This window comes from Corvus brachyrhynchos, unplaced genomic scaffold (assembly GCF_000691975.1).
Source record: "Corvus brachyrhynchos isolate BGI_N302 unplaced genomic scaffold, ASM69197v1 scaffold565, whole genome shotgun sequence".
In the NCBI taxonomy this organism is placed as follows: domain Eukaryota; kingdom Metazoa; phylum Chordata; class Aves; order Passeriformes; family Corvidae; genus Corvus; species Corvus brachyrhynchos.
In genome coordinates, this window is record NW_008237911.1 from 499,483 (window position 1) to 518,973 (window position 19,491).

General features: G+C 36.9%; 3 protein-coding genes across 10 annotated transcripts in view; 2 read left to right on the forward strand and 1 right to left on the reverse strand.

Annotated features, from left to right (window-relative positions):
• The window catches only part of STX19 (syntaxin 19), a 10,444-nt gene extending 7,187 nt beyond the window's left edge, over nucleotides 1-3,257 (reverse strand). The window contains exon 1 of the mRNA XM_017733063.1: nucleotides 2,999-3,257. The gene's annotated coding sequence lies outside the window, so the exon portion shown is untranslated. The remainder of the gene's footprint in view (nucleotides 1-2,998) is intronic.
• The window catches only part of ARL13B (ADP ribosylation factor like GTPase 13B), a 33,491-nt gene extending 16,476 nt beyond the window's left edge, over nucleotides 1-17,015 (forward strand). For 2 of the 8 annotated variants that reach the window (XM_017733057.1, XM_017733056.1), the window contains exons 4-11: nucleotides 3,172-3,405; nucleotides 5,855-5,960; nucleotides 8,267-8,469; nucleotides 9,475-9,568; nucleotides 10,671-10,887; nucleotides 11,244-11,360; nucleotides 11,813-11,881; nucleotides 14,912-17,015. In XM_017733057.1, the coding sequence (XP_017588546.1) occupies nucleotides 3,172-3,405; nucleotides 5,855-5,960; nucleotides 8,267-8,469; nucleotides 9,475-9,568; nucleotides 10,671-10,887; nucleotides 11,244-11,360; nucleotides 11,813-11,881; nucleotides 14,912-14,988 (1,117 nt within the window). In that variant the 3' untranslated portion in view covers nucleotides 14,989-17,015. Of the gene's footprint in view, nucleotides 1-3,171; nucleotides 3,406-5,854; nucleotides 5,961-8,266; nucleotides 8,470-9,474; nucleotides 9,569-10,670; nucleotides 10,888-11,243; nucleotides 11,361-11,735; nucleotides 11,882-12,611; nucleotides 12,656-14,911 lie in introns of those variants that run through there. The other 6 variants (XM_017733062.1, XM_008632726.2, XM_017733058.1 and 3 more) reach the window with 5 other exon arrangements.
• A 674-nt stretch (nucleotides 17,016-17,689) lies between these two features.
• Nucleotides 17,690-19,491, forward strand: part of NSUN3 (NOP2/Sun RNA methyltransferase family member 3) — a 23,027-nt gene continuing 21,225 nt past the window's right edge. Inside the window, exon 1 of the mRNA XM_017733053.1 lies at nucleotides 17,690-17,704. Coding sequence (XP_017588542.1) covers nucleotides 17,690-17,704 — 15 coding nt within the window. The remainder of the gene's footprint in view (nucleotides 17,705-19,491) is intronic.

Here is a 19,491-nt window from a genome sequence, read left to right on the forward strand (position 1 = left end):
CCTGCTGATACTTTGGATAATGGGAGGTGAGGATGCTTTTGCACTGACATATATCCCAGTGAGGTTGATGGACACTGCACCTCACTGACAAAACAATGATCTCACTCTGCCAGTCACTTAATCTGCAGCTAATTCTCTGTAATTGGTAAGAACTTCATGTTTTGATGGTGATTTTTTCACCTATTTAACCAGAGATTTACTGTCAGTAGTGCTCTTCAAGAGTCCTCACAAACCTAAAGATCACAGAAACCTAGAAAGAAAGTCATAATCTCCTCTGCCCAAAGATCACATCATTAAGGTCCAAATATTGATGTATTTTAAAGAAGTATTTGAAAATAAAATAGGAGCAAGAGAAAGGGCTGCAACAGGATAGAGTACAGGTGGAATTGTTTCCATTTAATAGGGTATATAGTTTGAACTCATACTTAACAGCTTTGTATTGCTCTAAGTGGGTGGTCTGCAGTTCTACTGTTCTTCCTGACAGTAGAACTGCAGACTGTAAATTTGTCCTGTGCAACATCCCACCTGCTTTACATTCCCATTTCATCTCTGTCAGACCACAGAGCTGCCTATCACAGCCTTGGAACTCACCTGTGATAAATGTAAGGATTTTCAGGCAGGCTTTTTAAAAAAATATACAGGCAGTTTGACTATACTTAGTTTGCCTAGGGTTTGATAAATCAAAGTGAAATAGAGTATAAGAAAGCAATTAACTTTTTTTTTAATCTTGTCCAAAAATATATTGCTATATCATTTCTTGTTGTTTGTTTTGGAAATACACATCTGGAAGCTGGACATAACTTTCTTTGTGTGAGCTCAGACATCTTTGGCTGCAGCCTGTTTGACCAAGAGGTGTGATTGAACTGATAGCAGAGCAGAGTGTGTCAAGAAACGTTTTCAGTAAATAGGAATATGATTCAGACCTATGGCGAGAATGAGGCCACTTAACAAAATGAATCAAATTATAATTGCTGGTGTTCTTGTGAGCAGTTCAAAAGGTAATATGAGAATGAAGTTGCCTAGAGATACTGTAAACAGGAGGAGTTTAGAATCTTAGTTTTAACTGTTCTCTTATTTATATGTCACCTGGAGGAACTGTGCAGGGAAAATGTTCAATTAGAGAAATGTCTCCTATAGCTCCCTGAAGTTGCGTGAAAGCAGGCTGATAATCTTGTAGCACTTTATTCCCCATTTTTTCATTATAGTTTACCATAATATTCAAAGGATGGTTTTGCATGAGAATTGAAGGCATGAATTGAAATGAGTCCCTTTATTTGAGAAGGAGCCACGTGTCAACCATCAGAAGTTACTGATGGTTTGTAATTGTTGTCAGCAATCCAGAAGGGGCAGGGGCTTAAAATGCTAATGAAGAACTTGGTTGAAGGTCTGTTAACACCTTTTTGTAAGGCAATCTGCAAAAAATCACCTGATAGAGCAGGTGATTCATCAGAACTTCATCAAGAGTGCTGTCAACGGGACACTTGAAACTGTTGTTTGTTAAAAGTATAAAGAATTCTGTTTTCCATGACTTTCTCAAAAACCTCGTGAAGTGCCAATAACTGAAGAAGGAACAAGCAAAACAAGCTGACAAGTGACTTATTTTTCCCTGTTTGTGGGTCAGGAGTTTGCCTTTCATGGATGTTAACATAAGCAAAGCATAAAGAGATGAACAAAGTTTTTCATGCTGGATCTGCTGACGCCTCACTTCTGTGGAATAAAACATCCTTCTGATGGCTGTCCACAGGATTGCCCAAGAAAAAGGTTAATAGAGGGATAAAAATTCCAAAGGGAAAAAAGGTAGAGCAGCATCTTCAAATAGAAGATTCACTGTAGGCTGAAGAATGTCATTGGTTTTCCCTCTTGTTTAGACTGCTGTTAAATTCAAAGGTTCTGTCTTCATTTTCCCAGCCAATTCCATCCCTCAAAGCTATGGATTCTTGAAGTAGCCTTAAAGACTAATTCTTGATCTTGGGTAAACCATACTCATAAAGATTCATTGTCCTACAGTTGCTTTTAATCATGGTGGTAGTTCTGATGCTGTAATATTTTGACCTCAGGGATGCTTTGCTCTTAATTAATTTTGATGGACACTATGTAGGTCTGACCCAAAATTTTGGGGTTATGATCACTGATTCTGATTAAATGTCACCCTAAAAGTAGCACATCTGAGACGTTTTTACAGATTTTGTATTGTAAAGTAAACTCTTAATACTGGTTTGGTTTTTGTTGTTTTTTTTTTTTTTCCCCTCTTTGCTCAGAAATTGACATTTTATAAACAGATCGAGGAACTTCCATAGCATTGAGACCTTGTTTTTCTCTGGCAGAAGTGGCTTCTAAGAGAAGTATTTTCACTGAGCTGTAGGTGTCACTTGTGCCAATGCACACATATGCTCCCTTTCCACATTGTTTCCCGTGACTTTTAAAGTTCAAAAGCTCTCCAGTTGCTTAGAAAAATCCTGCTTGATATAAAAGCAGTAGGTGCCTACTTTCACTTTATTTCTTGCATGAGGTAAGTTTGTTACACTAAGACAATTCAAATATACTTTATGTGAAATTGAAGTAAGCCAAGCATGATTTTATAGATGAAAGCTTCTTACTCAGCAAACTTAATATGATAAACTAACAGCCACTCCGCTGTGCTTTCAAGTATGTTTTGATATATACCTCCTACAGGTTTTTAAACATGAAAAATTGCTATATGTGAAGTTCACCTGACTTGGAAAATTAAAATCAAGGTCTATCTTTTAACATAACTGATGTATTCCCTAAAGAAGGGGGTTTTTTGCAAAAAACTTACCTCAAACCCTGGTGTTCCTGTGCATGAGCAGCAGAGCTGTGAGTCCATATTCACCCACAGCAATACCTAATTCTTTGCAAGATAGACATACATTATTTTTATGTCTTGACACTTAGGCACATTTCCATCCTAAACCCCACTACAAAGCCTTTTTCTGATATTTGCATATTTAGAAATATTAAGTAAGAGAAGGGTATTTACCTCTGAATCCTGTGCTGGTGGCCTTTGTTTTACCTTTTACAGAGGAACTCCTGAGGTTAAGCTTCAGTATAATCCCAAAAACATTTTTCCAGAATATTTCCCTAAGTAACGTGTCTTGAGTGACATTCCATGAAGTATTTCCTTCATTCCTCCTGCTTCTAATTCTTATGTAGTTGTCCAAGTGTGATCATCCTCAGGAGTGGCAGAGTGAGAGAGAAACTGCCTTCTGCAACTGCAGGAGACAAGCAAATTGATTACTTACTGCTTGGGGAATCTGGTTGTGCCTGTTTGAAAGCCAGCCCTGCTGGGAGGCGGATCCCTCTGGAGTGCCCGGGAGCAGGAAGTGCCTTGGAGCAGCTCCCCTTAAAAGATGCAAGTGGAGCAGAGCCTGCCTTGGAAGCACAAGTGTAAGTGGAGGCTTTGCTGTCTTCTGCACCAAAGAATGAGGGAAAAGGAATTGAGGGTAGATGGATCTGTTCATGGGGGAAAAAAAGCCCCTGCAGAATAATGCCTTTTACTACAGTGTCTTAAAAATATTTGGACTCCGTTTAGAAGTTTGACCTAAAGTCTGAATTGGGCAGGAGATGGACCTCAGCAAAACCACTTCAGTTCCTGGGGAGCATTAGGCAGAGACAGCTGTTTGGATATGCTGCTTCTCCAGATACAGCACCTCAGCCATATTTTTGGAATGCAGTCAGTATTGCTGCAGAGAAGGTGGAAACTAATTGACCAGAAAGACAAATATGACACCTTTGAAGGTGTTAGAGGTTAAAAATCGGCTGCTACTGTGAGCTGTGGGATGTTAATGTCAAACTGCCGCTGAGCTATGCAGCTTACCAGCATTTCATTCTGCTTCAGCTGTGCTTTGTAGGCTGTGCAGAGCGAGAACGTCGGAAACAGTGCAGTTATTTAATCTTCAGGTGAGAGAGGAATAGGCTGTGGCAACAAACACTGCCCAGAAATATTTCCTTCAATTAGATCTAGATGAATTGACAGCACGGCTGAGGAATGCCTTTTGAGACTAAGGGGCAGCACAGTAGGATTTTCAGACTGTAACAAAATAGGTAATGTGGGGGAGAAAAAACGTGGAGGTAATCGTTTCCGGTCTTTTAATTAGTTTTTGAATTTCATCTCAGTTTTTCACTGGTCTAGCTTTGGTTTCATAGCTAAATACTGAGAGGACAAGTCTTGTTCTAGCTGTTTGGTGAGAAGAAACAGTGCCAGAGTATCATAAACATATTTAAAATAAGATAGGTTCTGTAAATGCATTGAGCAGCAGTTTGGGAATCCCTGCACTAAATCATTCAAAGCACTGTGAAAGTTCTCTCTTCAAGGTAGTGGGAACTGATTATCAAGGAAGGGCAGAGAGAAGAGCTTTATGCTCTTTATAGCTCTGCAGGCCAATTCAGTAAATTGATTATCAGTAGGACATAGGGTTTTTTATCCCCAGGGTGTTGATAAATAAGTGAATGGTTTGGACCACAAGTGGTTAAGAATGATGACGATTTAGAGAGACTGGACATTTGAGAAGCTGCTTTTCTATGGTCTCCTTCATAAACAAATTCTTCTTGAGAAGAAAGATGAAAGATTAGATAATGAAATGTAGCTCATGAGGGTAATGGTGACGAGGAATGTGGGGTTTTGAGCTGTAGATGCAACACAGCTTTTTTTCTAATGTTTTTGAAGCTAAAAAAATCTCTTGGGAGTAAAATACTTAAGAATTGAAGCTCCCATACTGGAATTCTAGAGAATAGGAAGAATAAGGTCTTAGATCAAATTAAAGTGCTGACGAGTTCTGCTAACTATGGGGTGAATTCTTACCGCTGTTCTTTCCCACCAAGGAGTTAACATAAATACGAAGTACAAGCTTTGGTCTAACATTCCCTAAAAGCCATTTGAGTTAATGATAATTACTTGAGATTTCAGGAGGAAGACTATGGAATCTGGTTCCAAAACCTTCTGCCACTGAGCTCATGGAAACCACATATTTGTCTTCTTATCCAGAAAATTGAATCAGAGTTCACATGTCATTGAAATATTGCTAAATTTCGGAGCAATGTTATTTGAGAGTGCAATTTCTTTATTAGAGAGAAGCAAGTACAGATTTCATATTTTCTAATGCTATGCAGCACTTAGCTTGGATTATTACTGTTGTAGAAAGTGCAAAATAAAGTTGGATTGTATTTTTACACTCCTAAATGAATGTCTGTCTTCTAGAGTCCTCTTTCCTACCATAAATAAGTGACAAGACAATGATCTTCATCTTACAGAGTACTTCTTCTGTAAGCTTTGTGGGGGTGTTTTTGCTTTCCTCTATTTAATAAAGTATGTTTATTAGAGCCATTCATGCAAGTTCCTCTCTCCACACTTCAAGTTTTACTTAGGAGGAGTAAGCTCAAAACACTGGCATCAGAGAGAAGTACTGGGCAGTAGGCAGAGCTGAGATGATCCTGAAGCACTTTTACACAGGGAAAAGCTCACGGTTTGGAAAGTTGCAAAACTGTGAACGTTCATCCAGAGACTCCAGCAGATTGTGATGTGTTGCTTTAGATGTAAAACAGGATGGTCTTTTATGTCCATTTTCTTAACTGTAAATATGATTTCTTTGTCTAAAATAAATTATTTCTAATTATTAAATTATTACTAAGCATCTTAGTGATTATCTAATGTTAGTATCTGATGAAAATGGTGCACAGACTAACATGCTTATTAAGTAGAAAAAATAATTAAAGCTGAAACAAGGCATTTTATCTTTTCTTTCTCTTCTCCCTACTTTTGTCACAAACTCAGCTTTTGGAGATGTGAGAGTCTCTCTTGTGTCAGGATGCTGAGTGTTTCTTTTGATCTTTCCTCTAGGCTGGCAAATAAGCAGGACAGAGAAGGAGCTCTGTCAGAAGCAGATGTAATAGAGTCCTTATCTCTGGAAAAGCTGGTTAATGAACACAAGTGTCTCTGTCAAATTGTAAGTAGATTTCAAGATGCTGTATTTTCTCATGTCTGTGTAAAGCTTCCATTAAGGTAGGAAATTGTGCTACATTGTATAAAACTGAAATTTAGATGGAGTAGTCACTGTCCTGTTAAGAAAAAATGCAGCAGGAAATCATTGTGGGGGGAGCCAACCCAGAAATCTTCATGAAAGCTACTTAATATTGGCCAATATTTCAGATAATTTATCCAAATCAGTAGTCCCTGAAATTTTTCTTTAACCCTTTGTTTTAATCTACCAGTGTCTTAGGTAGGGCTTTACTTCCACAATCTTTTTCTGATGGCAATAAGAAACATTTTGAAAGATAATGAGAGTTATGCTGTTATTAAACAAAAGAAGGAGGCAGTTTTGCAAACCATTTCAGTATTTGGTATTTGGGTTTTGAAATTTAAATAATAATTTTAATTCATTAGGGAGATTTGCAATACTACCTGTTGCTATTATTTTCTTTAGGAAACTGAGTTATAAAAGGGCATAGCTCTGTTTATTATGTCATGATTCTCTGAGTGCTTTTCTTCAGTTAGTGCACTTTGCACTATGCACATGTAGTAATCATAAAAATCAAAATTGCAAGTTCATCCTTGTTTTTTTCCAAGGAACTTCTGTGCCAAAAATATTTTCTTGAAAAATATTATCAGTAAAAAAAGACCTGAAAGATATTAGTGTATTCCAATGCTTCTGAATTGCTTCATTGCTGACATATGCCAGTAAAATGCTGTTCTTGTTCGTTATTTATATCTTGTGTGTAATTAGGAAAGGAGCCAGATCACAGAGTCTTCAGACTATTTCATACTCAAATGGGCACCTTCTTCACCAGGCTCTTTAAAGATAAACATGGTCCCAAACTGCTTCAGTAGGATGACTCCTGGGGTCTGTTTAAACAGAGCCATTGTGAAACAAGATAGAAAGTTAGGCAAGGACCAAAAAACTTTTTGTTTCTTCTTATTCTTTTAGTTCATTTTCCACTGGATCTTTAAACTTCCCCACAAAGTATTAAAGTAAATAGAAGGAGTAGTTTGTCTTGCTATTGGACAGTGTCAGTGAGAATGACCTTCCTCTTTTTCTTATTTAATATGTCTGTATATTCCATATTTCTGAATTTTTATGTTTTATAACCAAACTGCAGCAACAGTAATCTTGGTGCAAACTGAGAAGAACATTTCCCCAGTGCTGGCCAGTGTTTTATCTTAGTTTTCTGAGAGAAACAAGTTACATACATCTTCTATACATCTCCCTCCTTGGTAGGTTCTGCTGGAGGGTATTGCAGTGTTCCCTAGTGAAAAGCACTCATAGTTGAACCTTAATTTAAACATAACTGGTCAGAATTTTTTTTTCTGTTGTAAATTGTACATTCCATATCTGACTGTGGTGCCATTTAAATGCTTGTCAGATGAAGAGAGAGCACTGAGTTTTTCAGATGTTAGTGTTGGATAGTTGGTCTTTTTTAATCTTTTTCATAAACACAAATCCTGAACATGATCAGTGTGAAATATTATCTCTACATGTCAAATACATAGCTGGATCTATTCAATTATTATTCAGGGAATGTTTTAAAACATACAGAGCTCCAAAACATTCTGGAAAACAGTTTTCAAGAGATCTTCAGAGAACATCTTTTCCATGTTCCAAGCTTGAATCAAGCCCTGTATCTTTCGTCCCAATTAAAGCCCATTGTTTTTGTCTTCCTGACATGAAAAATGAGAAAATCATTATTTTGCTATTTGCAGTTTCACCTAATGTTTTTGAAGGCTATTATCCTGTCTCCCTGAAGTGTTTTCATCTCAGGAGAACCACTCTTGGTCCTTTAATGTTTTCTTACGAGATGTATTTTCCTAACTATTTCATAACTATTGTCATAACTATTTTCTCAATGAGCTTTGCACTTCTCTTCCAACAGATTTGCTTAGGTCATGTTTCTCTCTTGTGCTGCTGAGAGTATAATGACAAAAATTTTTACGCCAGTCGAGGTACAATGCCTGTTCTGATGTAAAAAATTGAATTGGTTTGACGACTTTTCTGACAAATTCACAGGAGATTTTATTTATCCCCGAGGTGCTTATGAACATGGTGAATTTTTTTTCATGAACTGAAGCAAAGCTGATTCTCTTTCGTATCAGATTTTTCCATTTTGATTGTAAATATGGGCTATTTATAACCCACATTTCTCAGTGTTTTACAAGCTTCACAGTAAACAGTAATTGTTCAACTGATTTCTTGTTTCCAGTCAAGGGATGTGGTCTGAACTGCAAATATTTTTTCTCTCCTTCTCTGTATATTTACAGGAACCTTGCTCAGCGATCATGGGCTGTGGGAAAAAAATTGATAAATCAATAAAAAAGGGGTTATTTTGGCTTCTCCATATCATAGCGAAAGATTTTGATGCCTTAAATGAGCGCATCCAGAGGGACACTACGGAGCAAAAAGCACTTGAGGAACAGAAGAAACTGGAACGAGCTGAGCGAGTCAGGAGGATACGGGAAGAGAGGTATTTTGTGTGTGATTCTTACTTCATCCCTTGCTTCCTTCTCTAAGATATTTGGTCCATTCCTGTACATAGATCTTATGGGAACCAAGCTGTCCAGGGTTTAAAGCTTACAAGCTAAGAGTCTTCCTTGAAGTTTTTGCCTCTTCATCCCCTTCATTTGATTTGCTGCATGCTGGAAATGTACTGTGAATGAGAATTGCAAGGTAGTTGAGGAATAAAGTTGGCCTTACTAATATAACTTCACAGAAGATTGACCTAAAAAATAATTCCTGTGATTTAATCTGAAGTTACCTTCTAAAATAAAGTGTTAAGTTAGACTCTGTAACCCATATGGGAATATCAAAGACTAGATATGAAAATTTATTCAACACTATGCTTAATAAACTTCAGGATATCCAACAGCTGAGGCATGAAGGAGCTAAAGATGATGCAGTGAGGGGAAGCAGGGCAAGTGATTTATTACCCCCCTTCAAAGCCCTTTCTGGTCTTGAGGAGCCTGCTGTGGTTCCTGTGAAAGACTGATGTGAATAATTTTACTGGGGCATTCTTAAAATATTTGCTGAGCACCCCTGTCCTCTGCTCTGCCTTATATAGGCAGAGAATTTTGAGTCTCAGTTACTGTGAGAAGTAGCTGGGAAGTGTCTTGGACTACACTCTGTTTTGGTTTAAATAAGCACATAAATTACTGAAGTACATTTTAAACAGTTGGAACTTGACATGGTCTTCAGATATAGTTCACGAATTTATAAAAAAATTGGTTTGCTTCCTAATCTGCCTCATGTCTCTGCACACACAAAACCTCCTGACCACGTTGGATTGTGTTGTGTTTATGCCACACTGAGAGGTATAGTGGGGAGGACTGACATTGTTCTCTATAAAATTTATGGCTTCTTCATAATTCTTTATTCATTCTGCCTCTTTTCCCTCACTCCCGTTCCCAAAAAACCCCACAAAACCAAACACCAAAACCACTGAAACAACATAAACCCAACAACAATGCCAAAGGGAAAAAGAAGAAGGAAATGTACCTGAGGAAGAAGACCCTGAGCCTGGGAAATGTGGAAACCCCTTCCAGCCTATATCTGCTGTAATCTCTGAGGTAGGAGAGTGTGTGGAAATCTGGATCTGTTTAAAACCAGCACTAACAAGTGTCTGAGAAGTGATGAGAAAAACGATCATTTAAGAGTTGTTCTAAGTCTGTCTGCACAGCACTTTTTAAATTTTTATTTTAATCTTAGCAGCCTTGTTTTGTGTGCATTGAATCAATGTTTTCATGATAAGAAAACCCCTATTATTGATTGGGGAACAAAAGTTTTGTAGACACAGTGAAATAAATGTAAACACATGACTGAAAACATTTCCTAATTAAACTCTTGGGGATTCAGAAGTGGAAAATATTCAAGGTCTATTCGTTTCTTCTAAAGTGTTTGTGATGTGGTGAGTCATACCAAATCTCCCTGACTTCTTCAGCTATTCAGATTTGTGAGCATAACCTCTTTTCAGTTGAAAACAGACTCTTGAGAATTTTTATTAATTTTGAAATATGAAAATCACATTCATTTATTAAAGCTTCCTTAACCTGCGTTTCTGAGTTCATATTTTTTTATTCAGTTGCCTGGAGATAACACAATCTAAAGAACCACGTAAACTTTTCCAGCAAGTAATTCAAACATTTGCTTTTCCCCAAGACAAAAGCACCCATATCCACAGAACGTGTCAAGGCAGCTATGTGCACAGTAATCCATTTTAGTAATAACATCAAAAGCAAGAAAATAAAGGTACAGCTGTGAATATTGCAGAGATGGTAATTTAGTGATACAGAATTGTGAAGCAGCCTGTCACTGAGGTTCTGTGACACAATAGGTATTTATCCAAACTGGGGTGGCATTTTCTGGAGGCTAAAAAAAAAGTAATTGAGGAGGAAGAAAGTAGAAGGTTGTTTTGTTTATTTTAATAGGACCAAAAATAAAACAAGAAAACTGGCATTAATTCCTAATATCTCTTTGTTGTTAATTTCCCCTCCCTTCCTCTGGATAGGATATTGGAAATCAATTTCTTCATCTATTTGAAAATAATGCTACGCAATATATAGGACATAAAAATATTTTCGGAATGTTTTCATTTTTTAAGAATCTTCCTGTCTTATTAGTCAGTTTACAGCATTAGAAGTAATTTTAAAAAAATCTTGTCCATTTTGTTAGAATGAAAAACATCTGGAAAAGGAAAAGAAGAGGCAAAAGTTGGAGACTGAAAAGGCTACAATTGGCTTGAAATCCCAGCCGGAGCAGGACCACTTATCAAGTAGCAGTAGCCAAAACACGAATGACAGCAGGCTGGAAAGGTGCAACTCTACAACTGCCCAGCTTTTGCAGCATGCAGAAGAGAGTGACCAACAAGCCTCAGAATGCCTTGACTCAGGTAAAACTGCTGCCTTTTAATGTCATTCAGTGGGATTTTTCACATGCTTCTTCCTTCTGTTTGTATTATATGTCATTATACCACACATCAATGTCGTGTATTGAAAACACAAAAATGCAGGAATAGGTTATATAAGCTGAATTTCTTCATGGAAATGTAGAGTTTGCATATATTTTATGCCCACAGTTTATTTTCTGTAGCAAAATGTTGTGTGACTTACATTTCCCATAATTTTGTGTCTAAGTTTGGACTGAAAACTCTGATGTATCTCCCCAACAATTGTATTAGAATCTGATCTAGGGTATTACCTAAATATAACTGTGTGATCTGTGATGTTTTATTTCTGTTGAATATAGATAACAGTAAGAAAAAAAGTAAAAAACCAAAATTAAAAAGGGGACACAGAGTAGAACCTGTTAATGCAGAGGACTCTCTTCCCAAGAACCCTACACCACCACCAGCTCTTCCACCAGGTAAGTGTAAAAACAATAATTTATGTCTCAATTTGTGGTTGGTAATCCTTTAAAAGTCTCACTTGTGAATGATGAAACTGGGCTGGTCCTCATACAGAGAGGAGCTACTAAACCTTCCTCTATAGAAGATCTTTGATGCAGTTCCCCACTTCATGATATGAACTTCCAGCAGTATTGATTTGGCCTATTCCATGGGGGAAGACATTATTCTCCCAAAAAAAAAGAGCCAGAACCTTGATTACTCACTGAAGTGATGAAAAATATCAATACTTTTTAAGGTAAATCAGTTTATTTTTGAAGTATTTCATCATTCTTCACTGTGGATGCAATGTAGTGCATAGCTTGGGCATTTCTAATTGCTTTGATTTCTCCCAGAGAAATGTGGCTTCTGCACAGCTCAGAATAATCCAGTGAAGTCATGGAATGCTCTGACAGTCTTTGTTTTCCTTTAGTTGGATGGGGAACTCCCAAACTTAATAGACTTCGAAAACTTGAGCCTCTTGGTGAAACACATCATCCTGGTAATTTGAAGTATTTGGGATTTTGTACCTTTTTAAACCATGCTCCATTGTCCATTCACTTCTACATTCATTTCATTCTTCATCTGTTTTTCATTTCTAAATTCCAATTTTCATTGACCAAAAAGCTTTCCCTTTTGCTTAGTAGAAAGCATCTTTTTGATTTTTCAAGTCTGATTTTTTTATTAGGGAAAAAAAATGAGTTCTCTTAAATTCCCTTACATAGTTTAAAGTGGCATGGGATATCAGAAGTTGTGAATGATCTGAAGTTATTTGCACCTAAAAATCATTTAGGGCTACATAACAAAGAATAATGGGACCAGGTACTTTAAGAGTCCAAATGTACTGCATTTAAAATTAATATTTTTAATTTAATACCAAGGTGTAGTAGGCAGAGTCTTGATTTCTTGCTTCAATAATGACTATATTCTATTTTTGGAAGATCATGGAAGACTGTTTTTCATATGCTGATATTTCATTTTTTCCTGAGTTTGAGATGATAGCTTCTTAATTTTTCTTACTTTTTTTTTCTTTTTCACATTTTGAAAAGTGATTTGGAGATATCTGAAACACAAGAACAAGGAGCTTTTCTGCCAAAGAATCAAAAGATGCCTGAAGGCAAAATAAAATTTCTAAACCCAAAATATTTATTTCTCACAGGAATTAAATTCATGTGCTTAAAATGTGATTTGTAATCTTAATCATAAACCCCTCTTGCTCTTTTTTTTTAAAGGCAAATAGAGAGAAGGCGGCAAGAAAGGAAAGCCAGATGAAGAGGTAGGGAGGGGAAGAAAAGGAACTCAGTTTTTATCTGTGCCTCAGGGAGGTGTTGCATTCTATAGGAAGAGCATGGGTGGGACAAAGAGGAAAAGACCCTGCTTAAGCTAGGTGTTAATTTGTAACAGAAGTACAATTATTAAATAATTTTGGAAGCTAACAATAGCAGTTATCTCTTGACCAGAGGTGTAAGAGTAAACTTGAAGTTGCAGCTGAATTCAAGGCATTCCCTGCTCTGTGTGAAATTTATCCTTTTTTTCAGGAATTTTGAACCACTCACAAGATTCACACTTGAAAATCCTAGCAAGAAAACACCTATTAGGAAACCACTATTTATAAATGAAAAAAAGCTCTTCACATACATAGCCCAGCACTGTCAAACCTTTAGCTAGGTCCTGATTTCCAAGAGCTGTAGTTATAACTTTAGAAAGTTATAGCTTGCAAAGTAAGTGCCATGCATAAATAGTCCCAAAATTTTGGTTTCTGCACAGTATTACTGTCATCCAAAACTATTGCAGTGCAGCCTTGGCTACAGCAACATACAAATTTTTTGCTTAAAGCAGCTGTGGGGTTTTTAACTCTGTCAATTTGTGATCCATAGAATCTGAGAATTATTGAGATTGGAAAGGACCCTTAAGATCCCTGAGTGCCACTGTTGACCCAGCACTGCCAAGTCCATCTTGCACTGACGGGAACTTCCCATCACACAACAGCATTTTTCAATGAATTCTTACGTATTTTGCACACTGAGAATCTGCTCCTGACTGGAAACTCATTAGCGTTTCCCTAAGACCAGTGGAGCCTACCTTTGATTCCTTTTTTTACAATAATTCCTGAATTGCATCTTTCTGAAAATCAACTTCTTTTTGGTTGTCCCTTCAGCAGAGAAATAAATTAGTGTTGATTTCTTTTTTCTTCCCCCAGCTTTGCCCAAAATTCAAAGGTGGGTTTAAAAGGTTTCTCAGACATTCGAACTTTGTATTTATGTACTTATATTCACTGAAGACTGCAAATTTTCCAGTCATAGTAATAATTTTGGCACAAAACAAGGTGATGAATGTCTGTTTATTGTCAGTGGAGGATCCATCTGCAAGAATGACAAACCTCTTTCAGGATAGGAGGTAAAATTCTCTGCCAGCTCTAAAGTGCTCTGCCAGACCTCAAGAAACTGGAGACTAAAACTATCCTTTGGACAGATTTTCATTGACCTTACAATTGTTGCAGTTTTCTTGCTGCTGCAATTAGTGCTATTGAAATCAAAATATCAAAATATTTACAACAATAATATAAAAGTGTTCTCATTTTGCTGATTAAATGTAAGGATAACTAAAACTTTGACCCTACAGCCAGGTCCACATAGAGTAGTGTAATGCAGTTTGTTTGTGAGCCCATGCACTTCTAACCGAAGTTACTGCATCTGTAGAACAAGTGGGATATATTCTTGGGAAATGATGATTTATTAAAGCTGAATTTTATGTTGGCAGGCCATCAAGGCTTTGTTGGGGAAGAGGTGGTCTGTATAAAAAAAATTGAGATTTGAATGCTTCAAAAAGCTGCTTTTATTTTTTTCTTGATTTCCACCTGTTTCCTCTTACCATCTTCCATACTATTTTGCTTGTGAAGTGCTTTGCATGTCCCAGTCTGCATGGGTTTTTTATTTTACATCAATTACAAATGTTTGAGAACACTTGTTATGCTCTTCTGATGTACTTACTAACTTTGTCTTGTACAATTTTACCACTTTAAATTCCTTTATTGATGAAAGGAAATGTTGCAATTTTATCTAAAAAATCTGAAATAATTCTTTTAGAAAGTTATTTCTGCTTGCAAGATAAATGCCATGCATAAATGTTCCAAAATTTTGGATTCTGCACAGTATTACTGTCCTCCAAAACTATATTGCAGTGCAACCTTGGTTACAGCAACATACAAATTTCAATGCTTCATTTCTTCAGTTGTTATTTGTATTAGATTTCTCCTTTCCTGTTTTTAGGGATGTTTACAGATCCCCTTTGGGCTTCATCTTGCAAATGCTGATGCATGTATACCAAAATCTAATTAAACCCTCGTTTGGCCAATCCATCTCTAGACATTAATTAGCACTAGGTTTGAAAGTTTGCTTGGAGGAATTAGCTCTAAAATCATAGAGTACCTGGCTTTCATTAAGGAAGCAAGAATTTAGTAAACATTATTTAAGCCAGGAAGGTGGTAGGTGACAGATTGATGTGTTTTTCTGCTCTGGAATTTCTTCCACAGATTTCTATGGAAAGCCTCTGCCCCCGCTGACTCTACGCCAAAGACCCAACAGTGATGCCCATGATGTCATTGCTTAACTGGAGCACAAAGAGACTTTTAAAAACAATAATTTTAAAATCCTATCATTTTTTTACCCTTGAAGGAAAATTTTTAAAATGACGCTTTCTCAGCGTGTGACAACTAAACATGGAGTTCATCCTGTTGTCCTTAGGTGGTCAGACTTTATCATTTACTTTTGACATCACCAGCTCTTCTTCAGGATTTATTTGGTTTACTTGTGAAAAGACATGGCTGAAAACCTGAAGAAAAACACCTTCAAGATCCCGTAATACTGGATTGTACATTCCCACCAAGACCTTTCTCCAGGTGCTGTGCAGGTGTTGGTATTTTTTCAGGGAGTAAATGATTCTAAAGCATTTTGTAAGATTCCTGTATGATAGGGTGAAAATAGAAAGGTTAAACAAATATTGAATATATTTTTCTACCTTTTTATAAAATGAGTTGAAAGTTTGAGTGGAGCTGTGTACCTACTACCAATAAAATGATACCAAGGGAGCATTAGTCAAGTGCATAAAAATAAAGTGTGTTTTACTCTTACATTTCTCTTACAGTACCAATACCTTTGCTTAGGTATTACATGACATATTTCATATTTCTGGCAATCTGAAGCAGGGGGTAAGATAGAAAAATTTAAAATAAATACATTTTATACAAAATAATACTATTTGAACTGTCTGGAAGTTTTTCTTATCTGTTGTTTTCTTGGTTTTGTTAACTGAGTTTGACATAGGTAATAAATTCTGTGGAAAAAGAGAGTTGAATACTGTATTGTCTACTACAACAAATGAGAAAATTGCACATAGTGGGAAGTTTGCACTAATTAAATCCCGATTTTGATGGGAAACTGAATCAGCCAGTATGCAGATGACCTCCCACAGTTTTTAATCTCAATCATACTAAAATACCATCTTGCAAACTAAAGAAATGCTGGGTTTTTAAGGATTTATATAACACTTCCATAGAATGAGTTGAAAACCACGTACAAGTGATACCTAAACAAGAGTTACAATTTGTTATATTCCTATTTAAATGTTTTACTGTTACCTTGCACACAAGCAGTGGTGTACTTGTAAAGGTTCGTTGTTCTGCCACTTAATGACAGATGGGATGAAGCCCCCATTCCCAGAGGCTTTTTGGAGAAGCAGTAGTTGATAATTTTATATGATGCTCTGTCTTCAGTAATGTGGTTTTACCAAAGGAGTTTACATGTTGAAACAATGTGGTGTATTACGTGTTCAGCATTTTGGTATTGGAAGTCTTTGCCATATGCCCCTTGCAGCATGGAGTTGCACAAACATCTGGCATACTAAAATGAAATAATTAAGATTTTTAAAGAGTAGGGTGGAATCTCTCTTATGGGTACTAAGTTTGGAAGAGGTGGAGAAGTTTATTCCTCTTAAGTTTGTTAGTTTAGAGAAAGGATGAAACAATTTCTGTGTGACTACCAGCATGAGAATACTTTTGTTGTATTCTAATACTGTAACATGATTCAGTTGAATTATCCTCAGGATTTGGTCATTCTCCCTTCAGACAACACAATTCTAAGTGGAGGGGAGGTTGCACAAAAATTTATATATACAATCTCAACCTTACTCTCATTAGCTCTGTTACCACTTAAGTTTTTGGCTTTAAGGCTCTACTTTTGCAGACTTAATTTTTTACAGCTTCAATTTCTAGGAATGTATTACCCTTTTGTTTTCTCTCTTCCCTAAAATAAATTAATGGAAGTGTTTATTAAAAGCAAAGCTAAATACTGCTGTGCTAACGAAATTTGAGAAACTAAAATGTTGATGCTTATATATGAACTGTGTGTTCTGTGTGCTGTGTGTGTGGATACATGTACCATTTTTGATTTTTGCTTTTAAAATAAATGTTACCAGTATGTGACCAAAGTACTCAAAAACATTTTATAAGTTTTTGTTTTATTAATATGCTTTGTAATTATTTACTATGGTGGGGTTTTTTCAGTAATTTATACTGCCATGACTTTTTATTTGCTCAAGATGACATTTATGTATAGAATAAAACTAATGCAAAGCATCAACATGTTTCCTGTATTACCATACATTTACGATTTTTTGGAAGTAAATAGAGACATAAATATTTAAGGACTGCAAGTCTCACTTTGCTAAAATGTATAATATAGACACCTAGAATCTTTGCATATTTTTGCAGGAGCAAGATGATCAAATTTAGAATATACTGATAGATAAGTCAGGTGTAGATGTATGCATATAAAATGCTTAGATAGTGTACTTAATATTTGAGAGATGATAAGTTGTGCATCTGTAAATAGAGAGCACAAATTCTATTTTGCAGACTTTTGTCATCAATAACCACTTTCAAAATGTCTCTCTGCATTCAGGCAAGAGTATTTCTACTTAAATACAGGAGTGGTAAGAACACAGAAATTCACTGGTTAAGCAGAGCATTTTGTATTATTTATGTGTAACATTTTAAATATATTTTAGGCAAAATATTTTAAAGGTAAGTTAAAAGTATCTTCTAAGAAGGAATAGTAATGTTCATGAACTGAATTAATGTCAAAGAGAATCAGTGCTTCAAAATAAGTTGTTCAGGTTGTCTTCCCTTTTAGTTACATCCTAGAATCCACAGAAATACCTTATTCATAGATTTAAAGGTTTTAAAAATCAAAATTATTAAAAATAGACATATATGGTATCCATTAGGTCTCTAGTGTGAAATTGGAAAGGATTGATGGACAGTAACAAAGTAAGCAGCACAGATTTTTTTTTTTTCCCCTTTAAATATTCAAGCAATGTTTTTTTCAGTAATATATTGTAGTATTTTAGTGGAAAGTTGAGTGCTGTAACTGCAGGATGCTACCCAATGACTTTGCCTTTATGTTGGCTTCCTGGCTCCTGGGATTCATTCAGTTTGAAATACTTCACTATTTTGAATAGAACACATCCACCAGTATTTCAGTAGATGCATTTGTAAATGGAATAAATAATTGAGCCTATTGTGAGTGTAATTAGAGACAAGTTGATCTGCAGCAGCACATGAGAGAGATAAAGTTGCAGTTGCATTTTTGCTGTTTGCAGTTTGGCTGTGATGGTGTTGCTGATGAGCTGATTAACTGGAGTCTTCTCTCTGCTTCTGGTGAAAATCTGGTTTCAGACACAGTAACATATAGTGGAATATAACCACAGATTTAGGGGAAGGTGACTCATTCAGCAGACCTTTTTGTTTTATTGGTACAGTAAAATTCAGTTCTTGTATATATTTTCTTGTATGGTACTGGCTTTGGCACAATTATAACCAGAGAGAACTACTTTTTATAGCAGTTTTGTCCTGTATTGGTTGGTAAAACTCATTTATCAAAAAGACTTTCAGGTTTCTTTCACATTTGAGATGCACGAGGTCTCCATTTTGCCTCCAGGCCCTTTATCACAACCCTGATTGAAACACGCTTTCAAGCGTGTTACTAATCTGCATGAGGTGAGCAGAAATGCTCTTAGTCTTCATTAGCTGGTGCCTGAAACTCAAATATTTATCTATATGATAGCACTCCTGCCTTTACCTTTGCACCCCTTTCCAGTCTGGATTCCAGAGGCCAGGTTCAGCTTGCAGAAGCTTCAATTAAAACTACTCTTAAACAAGGTTGCTGCTTCCACAGGCTTGCTCTTAGTGAAGAGTTGGCAAATGCTGATGGGCTCCAAAGGGAGGGTATGTGGGGATTTGGTTTGCTTTGCTAGGACACAGTGATTGCAGCAGGAGACAGCCAACAGAGCAGGATGCCCTTCCTTGGAGGAGCAGTTTGCAGGTCTCAGGTTCTGTCCAGATGAAGGGATCAGATGAGATGGTCCGGGCACATCAACACCCTCAGCTTTTAGTGCTGCTAAACCAGTGACAGCTGAACTGGACTACAGTGGTCCTCCTACTTTCCATTCCCAGAGAATGGTTTGTCTGAAACTGTGTGTTGAGAGATTTCTGTGAGAATTCTCAAGCCTCCAGTAATTTTCATGGCAGTAGCAGCAGGTTAAGCCGGAGCTGATCTCTGGTGTGGTTCAGATGAGCTGAGTAGCAGCTCCGAAGCCTGGGCCAGATAGGAATAAAGGGCTGGTGCCAAGGCACAAGCAGAGACCTGATGGTGAGGGGGGTGTAGATGCCATCAGTCCCTCCCCCAGGCGCTGGGATGAGGATTAGTTTTGTAAATTGAGTGAGATAAACTAGATATAGATTAATTGAGAGCCCAGGTGCTCCCTAATCCTGGTTTGTCTACTGGTGAACCAGAGGAGTCAGGATGGCAAGTCGGCGCCCCACGGTTAAAAAAACCTAAAAAACAACAACAACAAAACCCAAACAAACAAACGAAAAACACCAACCAAGGTTAAAAATTAGGAAGACTTTTTTTTACTGTGAGGGTAGTGAGACACGGGCCCAGGGTCCCCAGGAAAGTTGTGCGATGCCCCAACCGTGGCAGTGTTCAAAGCCAGGCTGGATGGGGACTTGAGCATCCTCTAGGGCCTTGTGTCCCCACTGCTGGCCGAGGGGGT